This window comes from Moschus berezovskii, chromosome 27 (assembly GCF_049115385.1).
Source record: "Moschus berezovskii isolate FMDL1 chromosome 27, NW_MosBer_1.0, whole genome shotgun sequence".
In the NCBI taxonomy this organism is placed as follows: Eukaryota; Metazoa; Chordata; class Mammalia; order Artiodactyla; family Moschidae; genus Moschus; species Moschus berezovskii.
This window is the reverse complement of record NC_142486.1, coordinates 41,828,290-41,851,811: the sequence shown is the minus strand read 5'-3', so window position 1 is coordinate 41,851,811 and position 23,522 is coordinate 41,828,290. Positions and strand designations below refer to the sequence as shown.

Sequence of the window (23,522 nt, the reverse complement as noted above, 5' to 3'; positions counted from 1 at the left end):
AAATTGAAAAAGGCGTGTCCTTAGACTGTTGCACTTAGACTGTCAGTTCACCAGGTGGGTCATTCCAGTGCCGGGGGCCACAAAGGGCTGGCTCTCCCGATGTGTACCCTGGGATGCTGGGGCGCTTGTGTCTGCTTGAGGCATGTTTACTTACACAACTAACTAAAACACACTGAAGTCTGCCGTGAGCCACTGTTTCTGCTTGGAAGTGCAGAAGGGGCATCTCCTCCTGGACGTTCCCCCCACGGGTCCCTTCTGTGGCCGGGACTGACTCTGGGCATCTCTCCTAGGCCAACGAGGTGACAGACAGCGCGTACATGGGCTCCGAGAGTACCTACAGTGAATGTGAGACCTTCACGGACGAGGACACGGGCACGCTGGTGCCGCCTGAGTGCCTGGACGCTGCGGAGGAGCCCGGGCATGGTGTCCTGCTGCTGCTGCCCGGCAGGTGCGTTCCCCCCGCACACCTGGCCGGCAGGGGTTGCGGGACCCTCAGGCAGTCCTGGCGGAGCACGAGCCTGAGGAGGGCCTGGTCCGGTAGAGGCCGCACGGGCCGCCCGTCGGGCGCTCACGTGCAGCCGCAGGGGGATTCGCTCGGCGCTCAGGGTTCTGTCGTCAAGGTCCTGGTTCTCGTGATGCAGCGAGAGATGCGCTCTTCGGGGCATCCGCCCGGCCCAGAGGCACCAGGCGGCTTGTCCTTGTTAGCCGCACCATGGGAATGTGTGTGGCTCCTGCGTTTCCTGTCAGTGGGCCCTGGGCTCCGGAGCAGCTTGCAGTTTAGGTTTCCTGGAGGAAGCTGCTGCATGAGAGCATCGTGTCTTTTCTGTGCAGGCTTTGTCCTCACGGATTGGGGTGTGCCTGGGGCTCAGGCTCGGCTGTAGGGGTTACTGTTGGTCGGATGGTCTCAGGCAGCGTTGGGTGGCTCCCTGCCAGCTGGCTGCCCCGTGGGCTCTGGCTGCTCCATCCTGGCAGCTCCTGGCATCGTCTGCTTCTCCCTGTCCTGTCCTGGCGCAGAGCAGTCGGTCCTCACCTGGGTCTCCCAGGAGCCTGACGGGCGGCGCCTTGCTGGCACACTGCCCCATGGAGACCCTCTCCCCTGCAGGCTGGTGCCCCTTTGTTGACAGCTGGGCTCTGCAAGCTGGTCCGCAAGGAATGGGACAGTGAGCGGGTGCTGCCTCTCAGTTCCATGTCAGTTGCCTCGTGCAGACGGGCATGGGTGGACCTGGCCTCTCGGGTCCTCCAGCCTCAGCGGTTGGAGCCCTTGCTGTGTCTCAGGGGCTACCTCTGTCTCAGGTGTGCTGCACGCATGTCCCCCTGCCACTTGTTCGGGGTGCCTTCTCGTTCTCTAGGGCATCTGGCTTGTCTGTGGTTGGGCTGCCTGTGCTGTTTCAGCTTCTGCTCACTCCACGTTGCTGCAGCGATGCCTGCACTTTGGTTTGAAAGCTTCATTGTTTTGCCGCTGTTCTCAGCTCTGCCTCCTGTGTGTGCCGTGAGGCAGGGGCCACATCTCCCGTGCTTGGGAGACAGAGGTGTCAGGATGTCCATTGGCTCAGGCTCAGTTTGAAGCTTCCTCTTTGCTCTATGGCCCTCGAGGTGGCCGAGTGTGTGTGCTGTGCAAGCCGGCCCACTCGGCAGTGTGTGCCCTGCGCGGGTTAGCACCGCGTGGTCCCGGCGTGTGCGCCTCCAACCCCCTCTTCAGGTCTGTGTCGGCTGCTTTGGCCTTGGCGTGTCCATGTCGATCCCAGACTCGGCTTGTTAGTCTCTGGGGAGGGCACCCGCTGGGCTGGGCAGGTGTGTGCTGGGTCCACAGGTTATTTGACAGAACCAACATCTTACAATATGGGCTTCCCAATCTTTGAGCATAGTTTATCCCTGCATTTACTGGAGTCTTCCTTGGCTTGCCATGGTGGGGATGGCCATCTGGTGGAGGGCGGTCATGCATGCAAAATGGGCTCTTGGCTCTGCTGGGGCCAGAGGGACAGCTGTGGGGGCCACAGGCCAAGCCCTCCGTGTGAGGACGGAGCCTGCACGACCCCCCAGGGGCTGGGGAGAAAGGGTTAGGATGCAGCACGTGGGACTGGGGCACTGCCTTATTGCAGCTTCCTAACCAGTGTTTTTCAGGTAATCAGGTAAGTTCGTTTAATACCATTTGGGTCAAGCAATCAATGCCAGAGAAGTGCCAAACCCAAGACACCATCATGAGGTCTTCGATTTTCTCTGGAAGTTTCTGGCCTTGGGCTGTTATGCTGCCTAAGCAGCGACTTGCTGTCAGGACACCCCGTGAGCCTCAGTGTGAGACACACCTGACTTGGTGACAGGAAGCCGACCTGAGCTGAGGTCACCTGTCCTCTGTCGTCGTGCTGCGCTTGCAGCCCACCCCGGGCCCCCAGCACGAGGTGCACATCCCCTCTGCCATGGGGACACGCGCCTGGCCGCTCGCTGCCCTGGGCACCTGGGTCCAACCCGCAGCAGCTGCGCAGGGCCCCTCTCACCATGCGGGCGGCTTCCTGTCCTGGGTCTGAGCGCGTGCACACACAAGCAGCCCGCCTGGAGAAACGGAAAGCAGCTCTGTGTGGTCGGGCGGCCACAAGAAGGATCCCTTTTTCTTGGCTTTGGTGGCCAGTGGATGGCAGGCAGACTCGGGGTGCTCATCAGAGATGGCTGAGATCCCGAGACCCTGGACTGGGCCATGGTGGAGCCCGAGCTGCGTGTGTGCGGCTGTGGGTCTGGGCAGAGGACGGATGGCCTCCATGACCCCCGGGCCCCCCGAGGGGCAGCTCCAGTGCCTGCTCGCAGGTTCTGGGGTGGGTGGGCTGTGGTGAGGAGGTGGGGTGCAGTGAACCTGGACTCTAGGGCATTTTATGACTGGAGGACACAGACCATGAAGCTCTGGTTGTGGACGTGGTGGTGTTGGGTCGGTTGGGCCAGGCGGAGTCCATGGGCAAAGTCAGTCTAACCTGAGTTTACCTTTCCCAGCGTGACTGTGGGAACAGGTGATCACACATGTGGTCGCCGTGGGTCCTGAGGCAGCAGCTGACTCTCCTTTGCCTCCGCAGGTCCCTGCAGGGCCGGTCTGTGGTCGCGGTGATGGGTGGCGAGGAGCACTTCGAGGACTATGGCGAGGGCAGTGAGGCGGAGCTGTCCCCAGAGACCCTCTGTGGCGGGGACCACGGCTGCAGGGACCCCGCCTTCCTCACCCCCAGGTAAAAGCTCCTGTTCGCAGGCTGGTCTTGTTCTCTGTGATGTAGCTGAGCACTGCCACTGAGTTCAGGGCTCCCGTTGGGGTGAACGTTGGCTGCAGCTGCTCTCATCCCGTCATGGTCCAGTCTCTCCCTGTTTGAGAGGCCTTGGCCTGTCCCCAGGCACACAGACAGGGGACATTTGGCTGTGCGCGTTTCTCAGCGCTGCTTGTGAATTGAGTTGTGATTTGCAGTGAGCTTGAGGGAGGCTGTGTGTGTGTGTGTCATGTTGTGTTCTGTGTGCGAGAGAGTGCGTGTGTGCTACTGTGTGTGATGTGTGGGTTGTGTATGTGTGGCCTGTTCTGTGTGTGTCATGTGTGTTCTGTGTGTGAGTGTGTGTGGCTGGTGTGTGCTGTGTGTGTGGCCTGTTCTGTGTGTGTGTGTGTGGTGTGTGTGTGGCCTGTTCTGTGTTTGTCACGTGTGTTCTGTGTGTGTGTGATGAGGACTGTGGCGAGGGCAGGGAGGCGGAGCTATTCCCGGAGACCCTCTGTGGTAGGGACCACAGCGGCAGGGGACATGGTGGGTGGTGTGTGTGTTGCCTGTTGTGTGTGTGTCGCGTGTGTTCTGTGTGTGTGATGTGGCTGGTGTGTGTGTGTGGCCTGTTCTGTGTGTGTCACGTGAGTTCACTGTGTGTGACGTGTGGGGTGTGTGATTGGCCTGTTCTGTGTGACGTGTGTTCTGTGTGTGTGACGTGTGAGGTGTGTGTGGCCTGTCCTGTGTCATGTGTGTTCTCTCTGTGTGATGTGTTCTGTGTGTCACATGTGTGTGGTGTGTTCTGTGTGTGTGATGTGTTCTCTCTCTGTGTGGCATGTTGTGTGTTTGTCACGTGTGTTATGTGTGTTCTCTGTGTGTGATGTGGCTGGTGTGTGTGTGTGGCCTGTTCTGTGTGTCGTGTGTGTTCTCTGTGTTGCGTGTGTTCTGTGTGTGACATGTTCTGTCTGTGTGTGGCCTGTTGTGTGTGTATCGCGTGTGTTGTGTGTGTGACGTGTGTGGTGTGTGTGGCCTGTCCTGTGTGAGTGAGCGCTGGCGTTCTGCTCGGCTCTCCCAGTCTCGCTGTGCTAATGGGCCTCGCCCTACATGCCCCTTCGTGTTCTGTATACCCTGAAGGCCTGTGGAAACCCTGCCGCACTTTCCCAAGGGCGGTGCTTGGTCTCTGGGTCACTTTTTGGAAATTCTCAGCACTGCAGACCTTGGTGTGATAATGATCATGGTGGGCATCTGGGGTCGGCTACCTGCGGCATGACTGTTGTGAGCCGATTGTGTCTCCCTAAAGGCTTGGGTGATGGTGAGCGTTGTTCAGCAATAAAGTGTTTTTCATTTAAGGTATGCACATTGTACATTTTTCTGGCTGCACCACACTGCATTTGGAATCTTAGTTCCCCGACCAGGGATTGAACCTGTGCCCCTGCAGTGGGAGCCGGGAGTCCAGGAAGTCCCTGCATTTTTTTTAGACATGATGCTTTAGACTACAGTGTAGTGTAAATGTCACTTTTACTTGCACTGGAAACAGAAACTTCCAGTGACTCCTTTTACTGCGACTGGCCACAGATGAGGCTGCAGTAGCTCCGAGGCCTGCCTGCCAGCTCGGAGTTTTCTATTTCTCCGTGTTTTTCCGCGTGTCCTCAGACCGTATTCCTCTTGTAGCTGGATGCTTGTGTCCTTTGACCAGCCTCTGAGAGAGGTGTTTACATCACAGATGGCTGTTGGGATTCATTTCCTATAATGACTTGGCATCCCCAAACGGGAAGGTTCGGCCTTGAGTACACCGAGCTGTGGCATCTGGCAGGCCAGCCCTGGGCTCCCAGGCGGGCTCCTCCCAGCTCTGCTTCCTCTCAGGGCGGCAGGCAGCACTGGAGGAGGCGCCCACCCGCCGTGTGCAGGCCAGGGGACGTGCCCACCCTCGTGAGCCCCCGTCCCCCTGCTCCACGTTCTGGGGGTCCTCTGCCCGTGCCCATAGCGGAGGTCATGGATGTGGGTGCGCCAAGAGGGGTGTGCTCTGCTGGCGTTGCCCGAGGGCCCGGCCGAGGTCCCCCGCGCACGTGCCTCCTCTGGCTCCGTGTCCATGCGTGTCCTCGGCTTCATCTGCAGGGTGACATCTGTGCTTCAGTTGATGTCTCCCTTTCGCTTTCTAGTAGCCTGGGGTCCTCGTGGCCCCAAGCCGTGGCTGCACTTCCCATTGCCCTGAAGGCCCCTGTGCTTAGTTCGTGGGGCAGTAACGATTCTGAGTTTTTAGGGGACGTCCTTCCCACAGCCCCGGCTGTGGTGCTCCCTAGGCAGGCACTGCCGTGGCCACAGGGCGGAAAGCGAGGCGCCGGCTGCGTGCTCTGCTCTCACACAGACACGTTGCAGATGGAGGACGTGGGTGTCGCGATGCTGGCTTCTTGGCGAAGCTGCCAGGCTCACCTGCGTCCTGAGCGCCTGACCGAGAAGCGCTCCGCCTGCCGCACGGGGGGAGTCGCGGTCCCAGAGGTGGGGGTGAGGGCCTCTGCGCCGTGAGCAGAGGCCTCCTGCCGGCACCCCGCCCTGTCCCGGCCTGGCCCCTCCTGAAGACGCACCTCTCGCCCCTCCAGCGCTGACCCACTCAGCACCAAGCTGCACAGCATCCTCACTGACGAGGCCTTTGAGTTTTACTGCAGCCAGTGCCACAGGCAGATCAACCGCCTGGAGGATCTCTCTGCTCGCCTGAATGACCTCGAGAAGAATAGGTAACCTGCGGTGCCTGGCCTGCCGTCTGTCCCGGGCGCGGGAGACCCCGCTGGCCCGCAGCGCCCGCCACCCTGGCCAGGTGCCGCCCAAGTGCCAGGGGCTCGTCCCTCCAGTGGGCCTGCGGGCCGCGGCCTCGCCTCCGCCCGGCCCTGCATGTGCTCGCCCGGCCTGCTGCCCTACATGCATGCCACCACCCAGGCCCCCGCCTTGCCCTGCCTGCGGACCGCCAGCGCATGGAGGAGAGCTTGCTCTTAGGAGGACATGCTCTTTGTATTTCACCAAAAGACGTTTTCAGTGGAGGCACAGAAGCAGCATCAGGAAACCTGAAGGGACCTAGATCTGGGTGCAGACTTGGGAATGGCTCTCGGGGTCAGCTCTCTGCCGGGCGCCTGGGGGCTCTGCCGCCCATGTGCGTGTGCTGCTCCTTGCTTGTCCCCATCCTCATCTGCTACCCTCTCCACCTAAAGCCGCCCACCCCCAAGTCAGAGTCCGGGGGCGGCCCCTGGCTCCTCATCGCCTCCAGCTGCAGGAAACAGCTTGGGCGGTTGGTGTGCGTCAATGTGTCCGTTAGGCAGGTTGGCGCTCTAGCTTGTTGTGTGGAGCGACGAGCCCTCATGCCACACACCCCACAGCCCCGCCCCACAGAGGAGGTGCGGGACCACCTGGTGCTGTTGTGCTGCGGACTTCCAGGGGACTTCCTTGAGGAGGGGGCCTTGACTGGCGGGAGTCGTGTGGAATGTGAACCATCCTGATGGTGCCACGTGTCCAGTCCCCCGGGCCTGCCGTCAGCCCCTCAGCCAGCTTCGTGGACCCTCGACAGCAGCCTGTCGTGCGCATCCTCCTGCCCCACTCAGCCGGGTCCAGCCAGCGCCCAGTCAAGTGAGGGACAAGGCTGATGGGCAGCTTCACAGGGAGCCTGGGCCCTGGCAGCACTGAGGAGGAACTGGAGGTGCCCAGTGAGGGGCTTCAGGGGACAGGGGGCTCAGAGCCCCGCCGGCCCCTCTACCCATCGTGCTCAGCCCAGTGCTCCACGCACGCCTTGGGTGGGCTGCCCACCCGGCTGGGGAGGTCGTTTGCACTTCTCGAGCATGGCCCTGCTGTCCCTGTGTTTGAGAGTGAACTTGAGGACATCGTGCATCTTAGTCCTCCCGCTCTGAAGTCTTTTGACACCGAGGTGGTCTTTTCCATGTTGAGGGCCTACCGCAGGGCGGCCACGGTCGCTTCTGCGAGGCTTTGTGGGGCAAAGACTAGACCGGGGCGTGGCTACGTCCAGCCAGCAAATCTAGGGGCTCTGACATCCATTTTAGCCACCTGTCCCCTAAGAAAGGCGCTGATGAGAGGGTTAACATGCCATCAAAGCCTTCGTTACGATGGGGACACAGCTGTCAGGTGGGAACTTCTCCTCATACCTGTTCCAGGAGAGGCTTGCCCTTGGTGTCCATGGAACTGTCTCAGGGTGAGCTGATCTGGTGGTTGTGAAAGGTGACTCAGTCCAGTGTCCAACAGTTTTGACATCAGGCGTGATTTCAACCTCCTGGTCCTCAGAACACACGTACTTGCCATGTTCCTGGCACCTCTGTGAAATAGTTCATTACGTGACAATGGGGAGTCGGCTTTACCCAGAGGTGTAGGTGCTGTGGGCCTGGGGGGGAGGAGTCAGCTGGACAGCGGTCTGTCCTGAGCTGACACTTCGTCAGTCAGGAGAGGGGACCACGTAGTGAGCTGAATGGGAAGTGTGATAAAGAGTGACCAGTTCCCACGGGGCCAGGGGTTGGCAGGGAGGAGAACCACCCAGCCCAGGGCCACACCTGCCAGACTCTCTGGACAGCTCCCCCTGGAGGAATGCTGTTGCTGGCGGGTGGGGGGCTCTCGCCAGAGCAGCTCCACCACAGACCTGCCAGGGGGCGGCCATCAGGGCCTGAGTTCCCCAACAGCGCAGCACATGCAGCTGGGCCCCGGGAAGCAGGCCCCGTCTCGGGTCCCTGTGCTGCCGCAGCGTCACAGGCCTGGGTTCAGCCCCCTGCTGTTCTCTGAGAGGTGCCCGGCGACGGTTTAGCAGGGAAACTGGGAAGTGGAACCCAGGACACCAGAGGCGAGAGGTGCAGTCAGCTGGCCCTTCCGCCACTGCAGACGGTCCCGTGAGGCCAGCTCCCTGCAGCTGGCATGCCTGCCCTCGATGGCGCAGGAACGCTTTCTGGGTTTCCGGGCGGCTGGGGCTGACGGTATGCAGTGCCTGCGCTGGAGCGAAACCCACGGCAGAACCTCCTGTGGACGCGGGCCTCATGCTGCACGCAGACTTCTGGCGGCCGGGCCTCGGGAGCGCAGCACGGCCCTGCAGCACCGGGGATGTGCCACCAGCTGATGGCTCGGACCTCGTGTGGCCCCCTCTGGGTCCCGCCCTAACGGTCCAGTGGTGACTCCATGTTAGACTTTTGTGCCGGCTAGGACCACGTGATGCATGGGGGCCTTGCCAGGCCCTGAGGTTGTCCCCGTGTCCCTGAGTTTCTGCTGAGCCAGGAGCCAGCCTTTCCTGCATGGTGCGGCCGGGGGCGCGGGTGCATGCCTGTGGCGCGCCCCCGCCCCGTCTCCCCCGCCAGCACTTCCTGCTTCCTCTCGCCCTCCCTGTCTGTCCCCTGACTCCACTTTCCTGTGTGTTTTCACTCTGCAGTCCAACGAGGCGGCTGTCCAGCAAGAAAGTGGCAAGGTAGGACCCCTTCCGAAACGTATCCCTGCTCACGGCGCTTTTTCAAGAAAACTTTTGAAAGTCACTTCTCATGGTTTGGGGTTGAAAATGACTTGAAGAGTGGGCTGTAAAAAGACTTGCTCCACCTGTGAACGGGGACCCGGGTGTGTGGCAAGGGGTCTCTGGTGGGAGCCCTTGCCTCCCTCCAGGTAGGTCGAGTCTTTCCCACCAGGGGGCTGGGCAGGGTCAGGGGGCCCCCAAAGCCGCAACCCGGGTCTGTGTCCGCCTCTTTCAAGGGCTGCACCCCTCCTGCCCCGCCGTCTCCCCCCGGCGAGGAGGTGGACAAGTTTGTGAACAACGCGCATCGGGACTGTCCCTTCCCTCTTCAGTCACAGAGCTGCCGCTGGCCCCCCGCACTGAGGGCTGGGGGCGTGTGGATGCTCCCCTCCCGCCAGGTGCGTCTGGGGCCAGCCTTCTCCACAGGGAGGCTCGCGACATGTTTACTGGATGTCCTTTCCGAAAAGCATTGTTGCTTCTCCTGGAGACAGTGATTGCCCTGACGTTTTTGTTTGTGTCGTCTCCTGCCTGGATGGCCCCCGGAGCCCTGGCCCTGTGCGCCCATGCCATGCGGGCTCTGTGTCTCTCTCAGGTGTCAGCTTGTCTCGCCCCCTGGGCCCTTCTTCCCTTTTTAATATCTGTTTTCTGTCCACGTTTTCCTGTAGTTTCTTGAGAAGGGGGTGCCCAGAAAATAGACGGTTGCGCCCTCACCGGGGGCCTCACCCCTGTGGTCTGGCTTGGTGCAGACTTCCATATCAGAAGTGCTTTCCCTTTCGCGGCTTGGAAGGCGCTGCTCTTGAGGCACTAATCCCAGAGCGCCGCTGCGGAGGGTCCGGCCCAGTGCTCTCTGGGTCTCTTGGTGACCGCATCTCCCTTCTGGGAGCTCCTAGGAGTGCTCCCCTTCCCTGACACTCAGGCCTCTTCGGGAAGTCTTTGCGCCCCTTTCTGGGTTAATTAGGCTGGCGGAGTGGAAGGCTGGGCTCCAGTCTGGAGGCTCCTGGCTGACTGCTGGCCTCTCTGGGACACTGGTCTGCAGTGTCCTCTGCCCCCCGCCCCCGCCCCCGGAGTGCCTGCTGGCGGCCTCTGCCCAGTGCTCCCGCCTGCCCCACTCTGAGCGCTTCCTCCGGCTCACAGCCGGCAGGGCCCTGGACCAGCATGTACTGGGGCCAGTGCACCTCTGTCAGCTGGCCTGCGGCTGCCTGCGGACAGTTCATCAGTTGGGTGCAGCCTGTTGTGAGGCCCTGGGCCCCAGTCGTGTGCTTGCTTGGGGCTGGCCTCCCTTGCTGGGGGCAAGCCCCACACTGTGCTCCTCTCTGTGGCCCCTCGGGTGCTGGAGAGCCTCTCCTCCAGCGTGTGGTCCCTGAACATCTGGTCTTTGGTGCTACCTGCTTTCCCACCGTCCGTCCCTGAGGCCGTGAATTGCTTGTTTTCCTTTTCCTGTGACCCTGAGGGCTGAGGACCCGGGGGTGGGGGCCACCCTGCCATGCTCGCCCCGCCCTTCACCAAACACCTGCAGCAGGCGGGACGTGCCGGCTGAGTCCCGTCCTCCCAGCCCCACGTCAGGCCCAGGGGGCCTGGGCCCTGGGCCACACCTCTGAGGCTGGCCTGTGGTGCTGCTCTGAGGAGTGACCCTCCCTCATGAGTGCCCTTGTGTGAGAAAGCCCAGCCTGTGGGTGTGTGTAGTTTGCCATGAGTGCACACACACGCGTACAATTTTAGTCTGCTGCTACCAAAACTGCCGGCAGCCTCCTGAGGAAGCTCAGCATGCCTGCTGTCACTTCTCTCCACCTGGCTGTGGTCCCTGCATGCAGGCGGCTCTGGGATTGGGCACCAGCGACCCTACAGGGCAATAGCAGCTCTGGGATCCAGGTGTGTCTAGGGTTCGACCTGACCTGCCTCCTTTGGGTGGATCGGGCACCAGGTCCCTTTTCCTGCTGGGCCTCCTCAGTGAGGATGGGCTTAAATAAAGAAGCTCCCCACCCCCACGCAAGGACCCTTAGCCTTACTGAGATGGCTCCACGCTCGGCCACACACCCCCAAGCCGGGAGTCAGCCCCCAGTCTGAGGTCAGGGTCGGGTGTCGGCTCCCGGCATGGCCCCTCCTTGGGATGGTCTCTGGGCCAGGAGCTCATGTTCGGGTCCCGCTGTGGACGCGGATGCGAAACAGTTCAGTGGGAGCTGATGGTGTCCTCCGGGCCCTGAGGGATCATGAAGTCCACACCCCGGCACCTATGTGCCCCTCCAGGGCACCATCGGGCTCGAGGCCCCTGGGCACAAAGATGCCCTTCTTTTTGTTCCCCTGAGAATGTTTCTGGAAGAAGATACAAAGAATGTAGAAGCTTGGTCAGTACTGAAAAGGAGATAGAGCTTCCTTCATACATTAGATAGAGAGCACTTTCTAACAGCGTTTTACTGAATGGACTCTCCGTGCTGTGTCCTTAGCTGCATGACCACCTGCGGGAGCCTAGCACAGTGGGGGTGCCCGGCCTCCTTGGGGTCACACCGCGCTGAATCTCTCCTGTGCGTCAGAGCCCCGTGCCTGGGCCCCATGGCTGCCCCCAGCAGTGCTCCTGCAAGTCAGACACAGAGAGGGTGCCGAAGTCCCGATGTGCCCCCAGACCCTGACCCTGAGCATGCTTCACCGGCTTGGGGGACATGAGATTATTTCATATTGCCGAGAGTCCTGTCTTATTGCCCAAGTACAAAGTACCCGGCCCAGGAGCTGGCAGAGGAGGAGGCTGGGTGTGTGGGGCCCCCGCTGGCCCGGCCCTTGGTCATGGCATCCTGCCAGAAGGCCTTCCAGTAAAGACCTGCCTGCTGCCCCTGGGCTCTGCCTCTGCACTGTCCTGGGCTCGCTCATGTGCATAGGCCCGGCTCCGTGGTCACTCCCCTTCTCTGCTCTCCTTGCCCCGCTGAAAGACCTCTGGACGGGCCTGTCATCTCTCTCCACAGGCACCTGCAGCAGTCAGGGGCCCTGACCATGGACGCCCTGCAGGACCCTCCCCCAGGCCCCGTAGAGGGCGTGGACGAGGACATCGCCGACAAGGTGGGCCCTGGACCGGTGGCAGGGCTGGCGAGTGTGTTGGGCAAGGTGTGCAGAGCATGGTGGGAGGCAGGGCTGGCACCATGGGGGCTGAGCAGACCCCCAGCAGCCCTGCTGGTCTCTGGTGGGCACCGTCAGGGTCAGCAGCCTCGGGTGAACAGGAAAGGGACACCTGTTCGTGGAGAGGTACTGGGGGGTGGGGCGGCGATCCCAGAGCCAGGGCCCCGAGCCAGGCCGTGTGTGGAATCTGCTGCTCCAGAGAGGTTCCTAGGGGAGGGGCAGCCTCCCTTTGGCCGAGGTCACGAGGCTCAGGGCTCTGGGACGTGCAGGGGCCAGGTGATGGCACAGCCCTGCCTCCTCTCTGCCTCCCTGTCCACCCTCCTCCTGCACCTGCTTTCTGCAGCATCTCAGCTCTGCTGAGCTGTCCCTGCTCTCCAGTCTGGTGGTCTGGTCATCACACCTCTCACCACCTGCTGAGTGTGCCTAGCTCCCTGAGGCAGGCGCGGCCAACCCTGGGCCTTTCTGTGCACGCACTGCCTCTGCAGAGCAGTGCCCTGCCCACCCTTGAGGCCTCACCCTTTGAGGCCTGAGGGTGCCATGTGCACCCTGCCCTCACTGGTGCTCATGGCTCTCCAGCCTGGTGGGTGTGGCCTCCAGGACCGTCTGCTTGAGGCATGCACTCTCCCAGCCCTTTGTTCTCAAGCCACCATCTCACTCTCCAGGTCATCTTCCTGGAGAAGCGGGTGTCGGAACTGGAAAAGGACACAGCTGCCAATGGGGAGCAGCACAGCCGGCTGCGGCAGGAGAACCTCCAGCTGGTGCACAGGTGAGGACAGGGACGCAGGTGAGGGCAGGGACGCAGGTGAGGGCAGGGATGCAGGTTGAAGGCAGGGACACAGGCGAGGGCAGGTGCACAGGTGAGCACAGGTGAGGGCAGGGCACACAGGTGAACACAGGTGAGGGAAGGGACGCAGGTGAGCACAGGGCACACAGGTGAACGCAGGTGAGCACAGGGCACACAGGTGAGGGCAGGTTCACAGGTGAGCACAGGTGAGGGCAGGGCACACAGGTGAACACAGGTGAGGGAAGGGACGCAGGTGAGCACAGGTGAGGGCAGGGACACAAGTGAGCACAGGGCACACAGGTGAGCACAGGGCACACAGGTGAGGGCAGGGACACAGGTGAGCGCAGAGCACACAGGTGAGCGCAGCTGAGGGCAGGGACACAAGTGAGGACAGGGCACATAGGTGAACACAGGTGAGGGCAGGGACACAGGTGAGTGCAGAGCACACAGGTGAGCACAGCTGAGGGCAGGGACACAAGTGAGCACAGGTGAGGGCAGGGACGGACACAGGTGAGCACAGGGCACACAGGTGAGGGCAGGACACAGCTGTGCACAGGTGAGTGCAGAGCACACAGGTGTGCACAGGTGAGGGCAGGGACACAGGTGAGCACAGGGCACACAGGTGAGGGCAGGACACAGGTGTGCACAGGTGAGCGCAGAGCATACAGGTGTGCACAGGTGAGCTCAGGGACACAGGTGAGCGCAGGGACGCAGGTGAGCACAGGATGCAGGTCTCTTGCAGCCTACGGGGTTGATTTGTCCCCTGGTGGTTCTCCCCTTGGGCCCCCCATCCAGCTCTGGGGGCTGGCTCTCTGGGAGCTGGTGGGGTGAGCAAGGCTCTCCTCAAGGAAAGGGCAAGGGAGGGCCCCTCAAGAGCAGCTGGGGCCACACTGTGCCCTCTGAACACCCAGCTGGGCTTCCCATCTGGGGGCATCTGGTATGTGCCCCCATTATAAGAACACGTCCTGACGTGGGATTGCATCAGGGAATAGGAGACCGAGACTCGGGGCGCAGAGACAGCACTGGGCCCTGGGTGGGAGCCGCCAGGGAGAGTGGGAGGGCGGCCAGACAGCTCTCTCGGATGACGGGCGGGCCTTCTGGCCTGACAGGCGTTTATCAGTCACCCACACGCTGGTGAAAGGCCCACTCTGCCATGCCCTGCCCGCCAGCTCCAGGCCTGCCGTGTCCAGCTGCTGGGCTGCTCCTCCTGGTTTTGCCTGAGTCCCCTCGGCCTGTGCTCCTGGGGCTGCTTGCAGTCCCCAGCCTGTGACCCCCATGGCCTTTTTTCCTGCACGTGACAAGTTCTACCTGTGTCCCCCACATCTAGTTTCTTATTCTCCAGATTCCACGTCTTCACCCACTTGGTTTCTAAACAGAGGCCCTGCTCAAGGCATAAGAGCCCGGCTCCCTAAGACCTCACGTGTCTGAAAAAGGCTTTTCCCCCCCGGGTCCCCTCATCACCGACAGGTGGCTGAGTCTGGGATTCCACTGGGAGCTGACCCCGGGCAGCCTGCTTCGCTGCCATCTGTCCATCTGTGAGCAGGGCCCAGGCTGGGCTCAGGGATCTGTGGGTCCTGTTCCCTCCCCGGGTGCTGGGAGGGCCTCGTGTCATCTCCTGAGCCAGGGGCAGGAGGTTCTAGCCCTTAAATCTGGAAAGCGGCTCCCTCAGCTTCAGGAGGATCATTCCTGGGATTGTTTCTCTGTACAGTTTCTCCAGATTTCTCCCGTTCAGTAGTCAGTCTGCACCTCTGTTGGTCAGGTGTCAGGCCTTCTGGGCCATCCTCCTCTCCTCTCCTCCCCTCCCCTCCTCTCTGACTCTCCTTTCTAGGTGTGATGATTCTCAGTTGTTTTTCTTTCAGTTCCTCTGTGGAATTCAGAATTCTGTCGTGTTGGAGTTTTAATTGCTAAGAGCTACCTCTGTTGTACGTCGCTCCTGTGACAGCTGCTTTTGGTGGATGTGGTGTTTCTGGCCTCTGAGGATGACAGTTGCAGTGTCTCCTGCAAGATGTGTGTCTCCTCTGGGTCGTTTTCCCTGTCTGCTCTGGTGTTTTGTATGAGAGCTTTCTGGTGGTGTCTCGTGGTCTTTGGCCTACTGTGCACTCTCAGGTGCAGGCACCAAAAAGCAGACGAGAAGCCCCATGTGCAGGGCAGCTGGGGGCACGCCAGCCTGGCTGTCCTCGGGAGCCCATCTCTTGGATGTGTCCTGCAAGCAGGCGTGGTGGTCTGGGAGGATACCAGGGTCGGGGTCTCCGTGCGGACATTCCATCTGTCCCCAAGTTCTTGCAACACCTGCCTTCGCATCTGACCTTGTGGGGGGCAGTTTGTAAACCACGTCCCCAGTCTGGAGTAGCAGGATGAGGCACCCAGGGCCCGGCACCTGGTGGGCTTGTCCCGAGAGGGTCTCCCACTCACACCCAGCAAGCTGGCGGCTACTGTGGGTGCAGGCCGGGGTGGGGGTGAGGTCCCCGAGAACAATGGGGACTGTCCCTGCTGTCAGGACTATGCCGGGGTCTGAAGCCCAGGCACCCTCAGTGTGGGGTCGAGGCTCCTTTGGGGGACACATCTCCTGCTTCAGAACTGCCCTTGACGAGAGCTGTGGCCGTGGGGGATCCTCAGTGCCTGCCTGTCCCTCCTCTGGGCAGGGCCACTCTCCAGGTCCAGGAGCAGCATCTCAGGACAGTCTCTCCCCCTCTGCCGGCAGAGCCAACGCCCTGGAGGAGCAACTCAAGGAGCAGGAGCTGAGAGCCTGCGAGATGGTCCTGGAAGAGACCCGCAAGCAGAAGGAGCTCCTGTGCAAGATGGAGCGGGAGAAAAGCATCGAGATTGAGAACCTGCAGGCCAGGTGGGGGAGGTGGAGAGGAAGATGGGGATGGGGGCAGGAGGAGGCCATGGAGGATGGGGGCGGGGCGGGGCGGGGGAGGGGAGATGGGGACCAGCGGGGCGGGCGGACAGTGATGATGACAGAGACAGCTGCGCGGTCAGCACACAGCCCTCCACCCCAGGGCACGGCACCTAGGAACAAAGTTGACGGTAGGAACAGTGGGAAAACCTTTGTGAAGAAAACTGCAAGACTACTGAAGGCCACGGTTATTGGGATCAAAGACGGACACCCCTGAATGTCACCTCCTCTAATCTTTCTCGTGAGGACGTTACACCAACCAAATCAAAGCCACCATCTTTCTTTAAGGCAACTTGAGAACATTACCCTGGGCTCCCCTGAAGGCACGAGGCTTAAACAGTCAGGAAAGGGGAGCAGGCTCCACGCACATGCCCACACAGGCACAGGAGGGGACCAGGAACTTGGTCTGCGGTGTCCACACACTGTGACACATGCATCTCAAAACTGGCAGAGAACATAAATGCCCACAGGCTGCCGGTCAGCTGTGGGGTCCCTGACGAGGGTTCCCGCTGGCCTCCTGCAGAGTTATCGTCTTTGTGACTGAATGGCCCTACCCTCCGCCTTCAGCAGGCAGCAGCAATTCATGACTCCAGGCCCTTAAGCATGTGTTTATGTCCGGCTCTTAAAGCTGGAAGATACATTTGGACACATTTTCACAGTGGTGGGCGGCAGGAGGGGCTGCTCACAGAGCTGTGCTGGGGTCTCCCTGGACAGAGGCTTCCTGGGGGCAGACCTGCTGTGCCAGCACCCGGGACAGACTTCTTGCTGGAACTCAGCACAGTGGGGTCAGCGGACTTCGGGAGAGCCTCTCCGTGGGGCCCTGTGCACTGGCCTGTGGGTGCCATGGGCGGGCCATCCTGTGATAGAACAGGCAGCAGCTGGGGCTGAAGGTGGATGGGGCCTTGAGAGGCCCTCAGGGAGTGAGATGACACTCAGGTCACCGCCTGCCCTGTGCACCTCAGTCAGCAACTCCTCGTGCCTGGACCCGCAGCCCTGGGGGTTCAGGGGCGTGAGGGAACCAGGGCTCCTGGGAGAAGGGCGGGCATGTGGCTGGGCCAGAGAAAAACCAGCAGAAATGGGGAGCTACTGCAACACAGTCAGGTGGTGCATCACGGGCTCTGGGTGGGCAGAGCTGCGACACAGCGGGAGCCTCTGCCAGAGCCTGAGCCAATGAGGAGCCCAAACAACACGCAGAGAAGTCCCCCTGGGGGTCCCTGGAGCCTGGACGGGGCCCGTGACTGGCTTCCAGAAGACAGAGAACAGACGGGAAAAGCAGAACCTGACCAAGGAGACACCTGGCAGACAGACCACCCAGTGGTCCAGGTCAATGTCACCCGGGACATGAAGGGCACCCCCCTCTGGGAGGCTCTCCCCAGACCCACAGCCTGTCCAGTCACCAGAGGACCCCAGACGAACCCAGGCTGAGTGGCGTCCACCAAATGCAGGGCCAGGCCTGCTCAGAACGTCAAGGTCACGAAGAGCGGGGAAGCCCAGAGTTGCCGCAGCCCCGAGGGGACAGAAGAGCCGTGATGGCATCGTGGCGCGGGGACCCGACAGGAAGGGGCGCCGGGGGGAGGCTGGGTCGAGGCCATGGCTTGGTCACCCGTTTCCAGTGTGAGTGTGACAGACGCCATAAGGACGAGCAGACGCCTCGAGAAGCCGCCAGGGGCTCGGGGTCCAGGGACCCACTCGGTGGTGACAGCTTTTCTGTAAATGTGAGGCTTCCCCACACCTGAGGTGTGGACGCCGTCCTGGCTTGTGAGGAGTCTAGCCCCTGTGTGGGCGTGTGTGGTGGTCGGGGACAGCTCCGCGGGTCCCAGCCTAGTTCTTGTGCCCAGGCTGCAGCAGCTGGATGAGGAGAACAGTGAGCTGAGGTCCTGCACGCCCTGCCTGAAGGCCAACATCGAGCGCCTGGAGGAGGTGAGCTGCCCGCTGGCTCCCCGCGCTCCTCCCGGGGTACCTGCGGGCCACTGGGACCAGAAACAGGGTCTCCAAGGTGAGGGAGCCACCCGGTTGGCGGTGACATGGGGCCTGTGGGCTGAGGGAGCCAGGACAGGTGGGGCCTGGTCCTCCCTTTGCCAAAAGGTGAGCAGCCCTGCCTGGCTTCTCAGGGTCCTTGGGCCTGGAAAGTTACACTTAAATTAACCCCTGATTTGATCCAGGATGCTGTCCTTGAGGGGCTGAATTCAGCTGGGCCGCTGTGCGCCCTGAGGACACCTGGGAGCACTTGGGTTCAACCCCTGCTCCTGTGTGGGTCCCACCTCCCCCCCCAGAAACAGTACCTGGGGCTGGGGGAGCTGTGAGGGACCGTGGCATGCGGGTGTGTCCACGGCAACCTTCTTTCTTACAGGAGAAACAGAAGCTGCTGGATGAGATTGAGGAGCTGTCCGTGCGGCTCAGCGATGAGCAAGAGAACAGGCGGAAGCTGGGGGACCGGTTGAGCCACGAGAGGCACCAGTTCCAGAGGGACAAGGAGGCCACCCAGGAGGTTAGCAGGGGCCGCCCCCATGGGTGCTGGGGCTGCCCGAGGCCCTTCACCCCGGCTGAGCCCACTCTCCCACAGCTAATTGAGGACCTGCGCAAGCAGCTGGAACACCTGCAGCTCTTCAAGCTGGAGGCCGAGCAGCGGAGGGGCCGCAGCAGTAGCGCGGGTCTGCAGGAATACCACAGCCGCACGCGGGAAAGCGAGCTGGAGCAGGAGGTCCGCAGGCTCAAGCAGGTGCGCTGGGGCCGCACCCGGCGGGAGGGCCTGCCCCGTGCGCCAGGGAGTGACGCCCCGTGTCCCCCAGGACAACCGCAGCCTGAAGGAGCAGAACGATGAGCTCAACGGGCAGATCATCAACCTGAGCATCCAGGGCGCCAGGAGCCTCTTCTCCACGGCCTTCTCGGAGTCCCTGGCCGCGGAGATCAGCTCGGTCTCCCGAGACGAGGTAACGGCCCCGCCCCCACGCGGCCCCGCCCCCGACATGGCCCTTAGGCGTCTGCAGTCCAGGCGCCAGGCACCAACCCCGCGCCCCCCCCACCCCCCCCAGCTCATGGACGCCATCCAGAAGCAGGAGGAGATCAACTTCAGGCTGCAAGACTACATCGACAGGATAATCGTGGCCATCATGGAGACCAACCCGTCCATCCTGGAGGTCAAGTAGCCGCAGGAAGGCTCCGCCCAGCACGCGCAGTCTCCCTCGGCCAGCGGGAAGACACAGCTGAGCCGGGGCGGGGCCGGACGGAGGGGGTCCAGGACAGCCTCATGCTGGGCGAGCCCCTCAGACCTCCCGCGCTTCCCTCCCGGTCGGGGGCGGGGGGAGGGAAACGGGTCCCCCTGGAGTGCTGCTCCGCACGCCACCAGGCGCCCTGCCCAGTGCCGTCCAGGCCTGCGCTGCCCCTGGACCCTGGTGCCAGACGTGGGGGGAGGATAGGCAGGCGAGGACAGTGCCATCAGGGTCCCGCCAGGCGCTGCCGTGCCCCCAGCTTTCCTGGGTTGTTTGAGCAGGCACCCAACTGGAAGGGGCCCCTTGGTCCAGCGTGAAGCCTGGGGACCTGCGGGTCACAGGACCATGCCCCCAGCCACACCCTGCCTGCGCTAATCCTGTGACGTGAGAGCCACGGGTGGGGGTCACTGACTCTGGGGGGCAGGCCCTCCTCCCCATGCAGATGTCCACTGCCCCCAGGAGTCCGCACATCTGGAGCCAGTTTCCTCTGGGAGTTAGAGGTCTTCAGGAGTCGTGGTGCCTCTGCCAGGTGCACTTTGCAGGAGGCCAGGCCGGGCTGGCCCCCACATCCACAGGTCAGGGCCTTCCTGGCACCTTGGGGGCTCCTTCAAGGAGTAGCAGCATCGCCACCCACCCCCTCACCGGGGCTGCGGGCCTGCCCCAGGGCCTGAGTGCGGCCTGGAGCCTCCTGGAGGGGGTGGGGTGGGGGCCCAGCTGGTGCGAGCATGTGCGTGAGGGAGTGTGTGTGCGTGCGAGCGTGTGAGCATGTGTGTGGTCCTGTGTCCTTCCACCCTCTGTGTGGCCCACCTTCTACACTAAGGTTTAAGATGTTGCCTCGTATTGTACATTCTGGGGAAAGCCTTGGGTGTAAATCAGTGTAAACTTGGAGGAGAGATTTTTCTATCATGTAGAGTAGGTATTTTTTATAGATTGAAGGTTGATCAATTTTTTAATACTTCCAAGAGAGAAAACTATCTGTGTATACACATGAAATATATATATATATGTACAATAATAAACACTGGAACTCTGCCCCCCGCCCTGCCGTGCCCCGCCACACAACCTGGGTCTGTTTCTGTGAGCTTGAGCCACCCAGAGCCTTTCTCGCCGACGCCAGGCACTGACCTGCACGCTCACCCTGTTTTCACCTCAAGAGAGAGCTCCCTGCTACACGACAGCAGCCTGGATAACACGGGATGTGAGCGCCCAGGGACCCCAACGCCAGTGAGAGGCAGTGCAGGGGGGCTGGTCAGAGGCTCCCCGCAGCATCCTCTGGGCTGGGCAGCAGGAGGCCTGGTCCGGCCAGCCCCTCCCAGAGGCGGTGTGCGGGATTACCCCGCCAGGCTGGGCCCCCAGGGGAGCCCTACCAGGGCACCTCCTGGGCCAGGGTGATACGGTGGGGCCTCAGGCCTATGTTCACAGTAGGACATGGCCCTTGAGTGTGGCCTGGCTGCTGACATGGTGCCAAGGGCCAGCTGGGCAGGACCCATGGGGCATGTAATCATGGATAAAGAGGGCTCCAGGAGGGGCAGGCACAGAGCACCCAAAGGAAGACACTGGAGAGGCATAGCCCTGTGAGACTGTGGGGGAAGGTTTGGCAGGGGGGCCAGGGCAGGAGGGCCCGGGTGGTTCTAAGGGTGAGTGGCCAAGTCTGATTTGAAGGGGGGTGTCAGCCAGAAGTCCCCAACACTCGATTCTCTAGCTAGGGGTTTGTGACCCCCAGCACTGAGGTACCTGTGTACCGGACACAGGTGGAGACAGGCCCTGCCTGATTACCCAGTGGGGCAGAGAAGGGCTTGAGTCAGGGCTGCTGACCACGTGGCTCCAGGTGACTACAGGCAGGCCTGGCCTGCAGAAAGCAGCGCCCCCTGGCCTCGTCCTCAGCTGGGGGTGGGGCACTGGAATCCGAGGGTTGCCAGGGGTCTGGGCACTGTGGGGGGCAATTGGAGGGTGTGGATGTGTCATGGGAGTTCTGCCTGGAGCCTGCACCCTGGCCAGGATTCCAGGGGGCCTGGAGAGAGTCAGGGCCCCCTTCATGCTCCTGGTGCTGAGGGGTGGCTCCTCAGAGTCAACCCAGAGCCTCACCGAGTTCAATAGTGGGGCTGGGACTTGTACCTGTCCCCCCACCCCCAGCCACGGTCACATGGAGGGCAGCACTGTGCCAGGCCTTGGGCTGCAGGCTTCACCCCTAGGCTCTGGGTGGAGCTGTGCAAGGAGCGGGGCTCAGTGCTCGGGGTGCCCAGCGGCTGCAGCGGGTTCAGGGGGTCAGTGGGTGCCTGGAAGGGCCTTGCCCCCAGCTTGGCGGCACTGAGAGAGTCTCTACTGGCCCAGGATGGTCAGTGCCTCTGCTTTGACATGGAGTTAAGTCCTGTCTGGAGCCTGTAGGGCCCAACTCTGCCTGGGAGGAGAAGCTGAGTGTGGGGGGGCCTCTCACTCTGTCAGGTAGGCCAGAACCAGGAAGGGGCTCCTCCCTGAACCCCGCTGTCTCTTCCCCTCCTAAACGTAGGGGCCTGTCCGCAACCTTGCTGGTCCCAGCAGCCAACGCTGAGGCCCCTGCCCTGGCCTGCAGGGGTCCCAGCCCCCTCTGTACAGAGTGGGCTGGGAGAGCATGTGACTCAGCAGGGCCTGGCTGCTGCCCAGGACCAGCTTCCTGGCGAGCTCGTTACAGGACTGGCCCAGGTGCAGAGAGGCTGCAGGGGACATGGGAGGCTGGAGGGCATCTCTCCTGGGGGGACCCTCCACCCTTAGCCCCAAAGTGGATCCTGTCTCAAGTCAGCACCTCCCTCATGCTGCTAGAGCTGTGGAGCCAAGGTCTTGGCCTGTTCGTGACCAAACCGCTCAGAGCAAGGCTCTGCCCTTCCTGCAGAGCCGCCCTGGCCCCAGGCTCCTCGTGTCCCACAAGCACTGCCCAGCCATGGCCGGGGCCAGCTCAGGCCTGTCCACGCTGAAGGGTGGCCACTCTGCACTCCCAGCCCAGGGGCCCCAGTGCCTATCGCTCTGTCTGTTGGAGGTTCAGAGACCATGGGACGGAGGCCCCGTGAGGGGATCTCACAAAGCAGGTGGTTACAGGTCCTTACGTAAAACCCCGCCAGAGCACAGGTGTGTCCAGTCCTCAGCCTGCTGGCCTCAACTGCAACGTGCCTGTCACACCAGGGAGGGTTCCTGTGCCCGCATCCCCACAGACCCTCTACTCAAGAGCATCTGGGTGTCCTCACTGCTGTGTCCTAAAGCCAAGAACAGCACGGGGGAGACCTGCCTCCAGGGTCTCCCCTCCCCTCCAGGTGGCTACCTCCTGAAAGTCACCCTCTGTTTTGTGGTTCTTTCCCCAACCGGGACTAGAGTGAGCTGACAGGAACCTGCCTCAGCTTCAGCTGTTTTTCTTGTTAGGAGGCTACAGGGCTGTGCACATCAGCTCTGACCCAGTCACCCCAGGCAATACACAGGGAAGGAAAGGGACTTGTGGTCACTGAGCCACCACTAGGAGTCAGCCCTTGACTCCATCTTCAAGTGATTCTGCAGCCACCAGGCCTTGGTCAGAGGCCTGTCACTGCCACCTTCGTGCAGTTGAGGAAGCTGGGGGCGGGCTGAGTCCTCGTGGGCACTTAAGAAGGGGCTGTCTTGGCTGTGTCTGAAGCCCGAGCACCTGGGGTGGGGACGTAGCTGTCCTGGCCGCAGCATCTGGAGAGATGGAGGTTTTCCAGGAGCCCTGGGCGCTGTCCCCGAAGGTCCTACTGACCGGCCGCTGGAGCAAACATCACCTAACTCCCGGTGCAGAACTCCTCTCCTTGTGGAGGCGGAACTGGACCACGCCCACTGTCCTTAAATCTGTCCTAGCCGAGAGACCTCGCTCCCGTCTTCCCGCGTGGGCCGTGCCTTCTCCGGCTGCACACGCCCCCCCCCACACCCGAAAACCAGGGGCCCGGAGTTCCGCCCTCAGCGTCCCCTCGCCTCACTGCGGCCGCCCCATGCTTCGGGGGCGCCAGGTAAACCGCTGACACCAAAGCTCTTTCAGCCGGTGCTGCTGCCTCCAGAAGCCCTAGGCGACGTAGGGCAGGGGGCCATGGGCAGGGCCTACCCCCCAGTTTGTTTCCGCGGCTGCTGGGTTGTCAAAGTGACCTCCCGCTGCGCGACGGGCAGGGACAGAACGCGCCTGAGGGGCCGGTTCTCCTCGGAGGCCCCAGGCATCACACTGGCTTCTTCCCTGCCGGGGGCCGAGCTGTACACGGTGCCTCCCTTGGTCCTCCAGCGGCCCGGGGTTGCTGGTTCCCCCGCTGGCCGAGGAGAACCCGGGGCTCGGACACGCCATGCGCCCAGGTCACCCCGCGAGTGGCACCGCCCTTGTCGGCCCAGCGAAACTGGAGAGTCGGACCGTGAAGCCTTTGCGGGTTCCGAGGAAGCAGAAAAATTTGAAGGGACCCGAGAGGGAGCTGGCGCTTCTACCGGCCCTACGCTCCTCCGGGGCCAGAGCCGGATCCGCGGCCGCAGCCGGGCGCCTCCCCTCACGGAAACCGGAAGTGTCGCGCCAGGCCGCTGAAGGTCCCGCCCCTTTCTACGGACCGGGTATTCTGGGGGTTGTAGTCATCGTTCCCTCATCGGCAACTCCTCCAGCACGGCTCACCTCCCAGCAGCGGGTTCGGCCACCTCCCTCGGCGCCCGCGGGAGGGACTGCCGGGGACGTCGGAGGGCGCCACGTCGAGGCGGCTACAGGCCACCGCCCCGGCGTCAGCCTCCCGGCCTGCCTCGCGCGCCGTCCTGGACTCCGCCTCCCGGCCTGCCTCGCGCGCCGTCCTGGACTCCGCCTCCCGGCCTGCCCCGCGCACTGCACTGCCTTGTGGGAGCGGTA

At 62.3% G+C, this 23,522-nt stretch overlaps 1 protein-coding gene across 2 annotated transcripts in view; it reads left to right on the top strand.

The window, feature by feature from the left end:
* Positions 1–19,711, top strand: part of RAB11FIP3 (RAB11 family interacting protein 3) — a 58,542-nt gene extending 38,831 nt beyond the window's left edge. The window contains exons 4-15 of one of the 2 annotated variants that reach the window (XM_055409022.2): positions 291–448; positions 3,057–3,203; positions 5,810–5,944; positions 8,614–8,649; positions 11,637–11,730; positions 12,450–12,553; positions 15,273–15,413; positions 17,309–17,390; positions 17,821–17,958; positions 18,034–18,189; positions 18,260–18,400; positions 18,503–19,711. In XM_055409022.2, coding sequence (XP_055264997.2) covers positions 291–448; positions 3,057–3,203; positions 5,810–5,944; positions 8,614–8,649; positions 11,637–11,730; positions 12,450–12,553; positions 15,273–15,413; positions 17,309–17,390; positions 17,821–17,958; positions 18,034–18,189; positions 18,260–18,400; positions 18,503–18,616 — 1,446 coding nt within the window. In that variant the 3' untranslated portion in view covers positions 18,617–19,711. The remainder of the gene's footprint in view (positions 1–290; positions 449–3,056; positions 3,204–5,809; positions 5,945–8,613; positions 8,650–11,636; positions 11,731–12,449; positions 12,554–15,272; positions 15,414–17,308; positions 17,391–17,820; positions 17,959–18,033; positions 18,190–18,259; positions 18,401–18,502) is intronic. The other variant, XM_055409021.2, reaches the window with a different exon arrangement.
* The last annotated feature ends 3,811 nt before the right edge of the window (positions 19,712–23,522 follow it).